The sequence below is a fragment of the Amphiura filiformis genome, chromosome 15, assembly GCF_039555335.1.
Source record: "Amphiura filiformis chromosome 15, Afil_fr2py, whole genome shotgun sequence".
Lineage (NCBI taxonomy): Eukaryota > Metazoa > Echinodermata > Ophiuroidea > Amphilepidida > Amphiuridae > Amphiura > Amphiura filiformis.
The window spans coordinates 43,764,794-43,771,375 of NC_092642.1; the positions used below are offsets into that span (position 1 = coordinate 43,764,794).

The 6,582-nt window shown below is 37.6% G+C and overlaps 1 protein-coding gene across 1 annotated transcript; it reads left to right on the forward strand.

Moving 5' to 3' along the window:
* Positions 1–632: 632 nt before the first annotated feature.
* LOC140171692 (uncharacterized) lies at positions 633–6,104 on the forward strand. The gene has a single exon (XM_072194986.1). It carries the CDS (start codon positions 792–794, stop codon positions 2,127–2,129), a length of 1,338 nt encoding a protein of 445 aa, XP_072051087.1. The 5' UTR covers positions 633–791; the 3' UTR covers positions 2,130–6,104.
* The last annotated feature ends 478 nt before the right edge of the window (positions 6,105–6,582 follow it).

A 6,582-nucleotide genomic window follows, 5' to 3' on the forward strand; every position in this document is an offset into this window, starting at 1 on the left:
TCCTGCTCGCTGCCCTCGCATTATATGTCAAGACAATTTAAGGTTTTAAATTCGGGTTCCCCAAAATCTTGCATGTGTAAGGGGTGGGCAAAGATTTTTGGCACGTCAAAAGGGGGGCAAAGGTTTTTGGCACGTCGAAAGGGGGGGCAAAGGTTTTTGGCACGGCCAAAGGGGGGGGCGATTTTTGGCAGACCATTTTGAGAATTCACCCCCCCCCGGGTACACATAATTATTGCACCACCCCTAAACATAACCAGCAAACATTCCTAACCTGAATTGAATGTTGAGTTATAAAAGGTATTCAAGCCCCCGCACCAACATTAATGAGGGGGGCTGAGCCCCCAAGCCCCCGGTTCCTAAGCCTATGGTTTATATAATAACATTACCCCTCTTGAAATACGTAAAGCATTCCTGTTACCATGGCTACGGTTAAAACAAATGATTTCAAACTAGAAAGCTTCCCTTTAATCTCCTCAACACTGAATAGCGGAGGTCGCAGGTTGCACGATACCTTTCAGGGACCTTTGGCCCTTTAACAATCTCTGTACAAACTTTACATACCACGCTTCGTTAAGGTCACCCCTTAGGTAAAGCGAATAAAACTTCTTTACGTGAGAGACACTAGTTTGTTATCATGGTTATATGAACAAAATAAACGGGAATGCGGAAGTTGTTTTCTGCATGGATGGTGGAGTAGAACTAGTTTGGCAAAATTAATTGTTAACTTTTTGTTATGAAATTGTTCTGCATAAATCAATCCTTGATGCGGGGGAAAATAGAAAATTGTCGACATGGAACGACCTCGTCTATATGCTACTTTTCCGCGCCTGCATTTATACGCTGTATTCTTGTTACTGAACATTTATGTTTGTTCATTGATACAATGCATTGTACACGGTGAAATAACTGTAGATTATTCATCAGGGCCTGAAGTTGAAGTTTCCACAGGACATTCTATAACTCTCGTATGTGATTTAAATAACGTTGAAGACACCAATATTTATTGGTACGTTGCGTCTGAGTTGACGGATATATCTAAAAATCGTGCTGTTACGGAAGAATCATATGCAGAAAGATTTACAATTACTGGGAATGAAACATTAGAGGAATTCAACCTACACATTGACAATGTTCAAGTTAGTGACGCTGGGATTTATAAATGTGTTTATTATATTTTGAGAATCAACGGTTACAACCGGCAAATATTGGTCCCAACCGAATTGGTTGTTCTACATGCACCCACTGAAGAATCTCCAGTGTGTTCAGTTTTTCCAACAGTTGGTACTATTATTGATTTTATACCAGGGGATTCAGTTCGCCTTCAGTGTGATACAGACGACGGAAGTCCTCCTCCAAACTTGTCTTGGTTGCATAACGAATTGCTGCTAGCTTCCGGATCAGGAACTATTCAGACAAGAGTGAGATTGACGTCAGACAACTACAACGAAGTGTTTTTATGTTTAATGCAAACACCAGCTTTAAATGAAACCCGAAATTGCAGTGTTATTCCTTTGAAAAGAAAGTTTACAACTAGTACATTTCGAAACGAACTTTCAACAGCAGATGAAGGCTCTTCGTTGCGGACGCAAAGTCGAGATCATTCAAAAGTTACCACCACTTATAAACATACGCAATTACCAGAAATTAGAACATCATTTGGTGGTCAAAATCCAATAATGAAACAACAAAACATTATTATCATTAGTGCAGCAGCTGGGGGAGCTTTTATACTTTTTTTGATGATAATCATCATTATTATCGTCATGTGTTGTTGTAAAAATAACAAAAGTAAAGGTGTAAGTAAACCTGCTAATCGTCCAGCTACTGGGGAATATGAGATGGTTACTCCACAAGAACCACTAGACCGCAATAGAACTGCAGATGATAACCTATATGTTAACACAGATGTACAGTCCTCCAACCAGGATGGTCATCTGGATGATGATCAACCTCGCAGACCTGTGGTCACGTCTGGTAAACATATAGGCTTAGGGAGGAAAATAGACGCGGATGTTGGTGGCAGTGATGAGGAGGAACACTTGGTGTATGCAGATCTTGACTTGAATAAATCTGGTGATGATATCATCCAAACTGATGACCCTACCATATATGCAAAGGTCAAAGTGTAGCAGCTATATGTACAGTGTTTAGGCCTACACCCAGAAATTTAAAAAGCCTCTTGTTACCAAAGCGCTATCTGTAATAGCTGCGATGGGGATATTTAACAATATCCGCATTCTTTTGTACATGTATCTAAACCTATGACACCTGGCAGCTATTGCAGATCAAACTGGTTCTATCCAAATGATTGGTACGTATCCGATTTGATGTGGCAGTCATCATGTCTATAATTACTGGAAATTGATGGGTATCAATCATTGTGATACGGCCTGTATTGTTTTCAACATTTAGTCATGCAGCTGATTAAAAGTTCCTATACACCAAAAAGTATGTATAATAATGATATTATAATAGCTATAGTTTCATACATATCATAAAGGAAGATATTTTATAAATTTAAATTTTGATACAATATTTGCAAGTTCTTTAGGTGTAATATTTCCATTATTCTAAACCAGTATTCCTTGGTGTAATCATCAGTGGCGGATTTAAGCTGTCAGCAAGTCAGCAGTTGCTGACAAGGCCCCCCTGTTATTTTGGCCAAACTCCGCCAAAGGGCCCCCTGTTTTTGTTTTTGTTTTGCTTTAATTGTTGTCTGCAAGGTTCAAAGGTGCGGTGGGTAGATAGAATAGTACTGAAAAGGTTATAATGCCCGTGCATGCAAGAGGACATTCTTTTTATGTCCTCATTTATGATTCTTGAAAAGTTTCATTAAATTTTGCCCGTTTTTGGCCACAGCAAGAGGTCAAAGGCCCCAGGGGCCCAAATTTAATATTTGGGAATATAATTTCTATAGAATCAGGACTACTAATTGGTACCTAAAGCATTACACATTCTCAAAATACAAGTAGGTCATCTAGCATGGGTCCAGGGCCCCCAATGTTAGATATAAGCGTATCATCAAAGCTGGATCTAAAACTACAAAGGACCCCGTATATGGACCGTGATGCACTTTTAAGCCTAAAGGTCTTTCTCCTTAGATATGAATTTTGCCAATTTTGGCCCAGAGTTCCCGGGGGCCTAAATGTCAAGCTATGTCAATACAAAGGGCCAGTCGTTTGTTATGCTTCTGTCGCAATCTTATACGTAAATCAAATTAAACTAAGCCACTTGAGTGCATATGCCTTCCTCACAGTGAGTTTGGGGCCCGCCCTCCAAATTTTGGCCGGGCCCAGGGCCCCCCAAAAGGCAAATCTGGTCCTAAGGTGTATATAGGCGTAGATCCGGGGGTGTGGGGATGGGGGATAAATCCCCCTTTTGCACCATGTTTTAACAGTTTAGTTTCAAATTGGCAACATTTGTCGCGCGCTTCGCGCGCATTTGTCCCATAAACTTATTTTGTCGCCAAAGGTCCTGGATTTAAGAATTTTTCCCAATCCCATCCCCCTAATGTCAAAATTCACGCGTACCAACTGAACATTTGTCGCGCGCATTTGTCCCATAAACTTATTTTGTCGCCAAAAGGTCCTGGATTTAAAAAAATTTCCCAATCCCATCCCCCTAATGTCAAAATTCACGCGTACCAACTGAACGTATTGGCTTCCTATCCTTGAGGTCAGATTATGATATTAAAACTGATTCTGGACCTTAATCTGGGATTTTGCTTCCTTCTTGACTATCAAGCAAATATTCCTTGTTCTTTAGTACCGTTTAAACACTCACAAATCTGATAAACCCTCGATTTGGGTATAGAATAGTGTGAAATCGCAAATTTTTGCGCGCTTCGCGCGAAATTTACCAAATGCCTACATCAACTTTTACTTCAAATAGGAAATGGAATGAATGTTCGCGCACTACGCGCACGTATCTCATAACATTGGGCCGAACTAATGATCACTACCAAATTTTGTTCTTGCCCTCCTCCCGACAAAAATTCAGACACGCTCCTGATTTCAACTCTTTACTATTGGGCCCCAGGATATTTTGCTGACAGGACCCTTTTCCTTAAATCCGCCTCTGGTAATCATGATAATTGTATATACAGAGTGAATTTAAAAAAAACTGTACCCAACTTCACCAAGTTTTAAATAGAATTCACATACCGCATTTACAAGTTGTCACTCCATTTTTAAGGCCAACACACGAAACTAAGTTCTAAATGCCCCAACTTAACTACAGGGCGAGTCAAAAAACTGCAATAGAGCAAAGAGTCGATATTTATACAAGAACCAAGTCGAACTTTCCCAATATTGAATGATTCAATATATTCCACACTCAATGGCCACCTTCTGCGAAAATATGAAATGAATCGTGACTACCGTTTAATTTTTATGAGTCCTTTTGCTGTGGATGCCCAATTTCGTTATTTGTCCACGAGATACCATGTATTTTGAATGAGAGCACACAGTGCACGGTAAAGGCACCGGATCTGAAACTGACTTTAACTTAAATAAGGTTGATTTTTGCGTTATTTTAATTTCTTTTTTCTGTTCAATCAAACTTTCTAGCATTACTTTAAGTCCTTCATACCTCATTTGACTCCAACTCCAGTTTTTTTAATCCCAATATGTCCAACTTACTGGATATTTTGTAATTCACTCCACTTCAATTTGCGCGCATTTCATTTTGACATTTGAAAAACCCGCTTACAAATTTGTATGTTTTGATAGAAAATAAACATCTTTAAAGTAAAGGTAAAATGAAAATAATAACAAATAATGTTTCTTCTCCTTAAACAAGACCAAGGGCAATAACAAGTTGGGTGCTCCATTTGATTTCAATGCTAATGAGGTTAAGAAAATGGCAGTTGTTCCAAATCTACCTTACACAGACTGGGCTGACATTCACATTTTAGATGTCTCTTGTACAAACATTAAAATTGGGTGGCGCTATAAAATGTGTCATAAAAACAAAACGGTAAATGCTAATTCCTTAATTTTTTCACACAAGGTCACTGATGGATATACCATAATACCGGTATAAAACGTTTTAAAACCTAAAAGGTTCAACTCGGTTCTTAAATAAAAATGGATTCTTTTCTCTAAATTGCACTTTTTTTTACTCACCCTGTACTATACTGCATATAGGCCTACGTCAAAAAACAAGAATGTTATTTCACGTTATTAAATCAGTAATAATATTGATGTTCAATTACAATGTATGAAGTTCAAACAAAGTGTCAATGAGATAAGATAGGCCTACGTACATTTTGAGATGAGCATGAGCACGTATATTTTACCCTTGGCGCAATTATTTTACCCTTTGAAAGTACAAAGTTACAGCAAACAGCAAAGACAGTAAAAACAACACAACTGCTTTCGCCAACTGTTTGAGAATGAGAGGTTTAATCCTTGACTGACATATTTAATTTTATTTATAATCAATTTATCTTATTATAAAAGAAAATCTTGAAATGTTTGGTAAAAAAACTAAAACTAAAAAAAAAAACCAAAAAAAAACAAACGACGAAATGATAGGTGAAAGTGCTCCCAAAAGCGAAATCCGGCTTACGGGAAACAAACTTGTTTTTGTTTTAGGCTAAGATGTATAGGGCCTAGGTCTTTATGTTTTTAAAACCATGCAGTTTGCAAAAATACAAATTATTCATTAATTTTTGTAAACAAAATCGGCTGCTGGATGGGTATGCCTATTATAGTTAGTAGTCAGATGAAAAAGAAAGGCAGAAATGTCATTTCAAGATATCAGTACATACATGTTGAACAGTACTTTTGGGATTAAATAATATTCTAAGTTAATAATAATTTTATTTGTTTCGAAGTTTATAGCTTTATACTATTTTATTAAAAATATACGTGTTTTTTTAAATTCCGGTAGGCATGAGCCAAGCCGGGGAGCCAAGTCAAGAATAATGTGAATACTGTAAATAATTTAAAACAGAATCCTTATTTTGCCGAAAAGACACTGCATTGAAACTGTAGAATATTTTGTAAGTTTATTTTTGTATATTTGTATGTCAAATAAAGAGGCATGACAGTGTTTGAACTTTGAAGGCTAAAAAATAAACATTGATTTCTTACATTAAAGCACGTTGCCATTTTCACTTGTTCAATTTTTTCACAATAATCGTTACTCATCTCCAAACTCATTCAGACCTCATCCTCGCCCTTGCTCCCGATTCCAGAAAAATAAAAATACAGCACTACATGCAAGTCAAATTAATTTTTGGTCACTTTTGGGAAATATGGGTCAAAAACATGCTTTCTGGATGGTTTTGTATGCTGTGACAATCAAGCCCAAAGAATTGTACAAAGGCTAATTTCAGATACAATCAAAATTAACATAAGACATTAAAACTATGAGCAAACTCTTGGCCTATACTCAAAAGTTTGTGTGCTTAGATTTGTTTTAAGAAAGAAAATATGCGGGGGGAGTTTTGACACTGAACAACGAAAACTTTGAATTCCCCTCGCTTCCGCTCAAATTTTTCGGATTCCCCCTTATTGTCCCCTTTTTCTCCATCATAACCTTAGCACTCCCTTTCATGGTTCATGCGGTGGGGGC

Excerpts from the sequence above, each read along its gene's own strand:
- LOC140171692 (XM_072194986.1), top strand. The coding sequence starts at position 792 with ATGGAACGACCTCGTCTATATGCTACTTTTCCGCGCCTGCATTTATAC.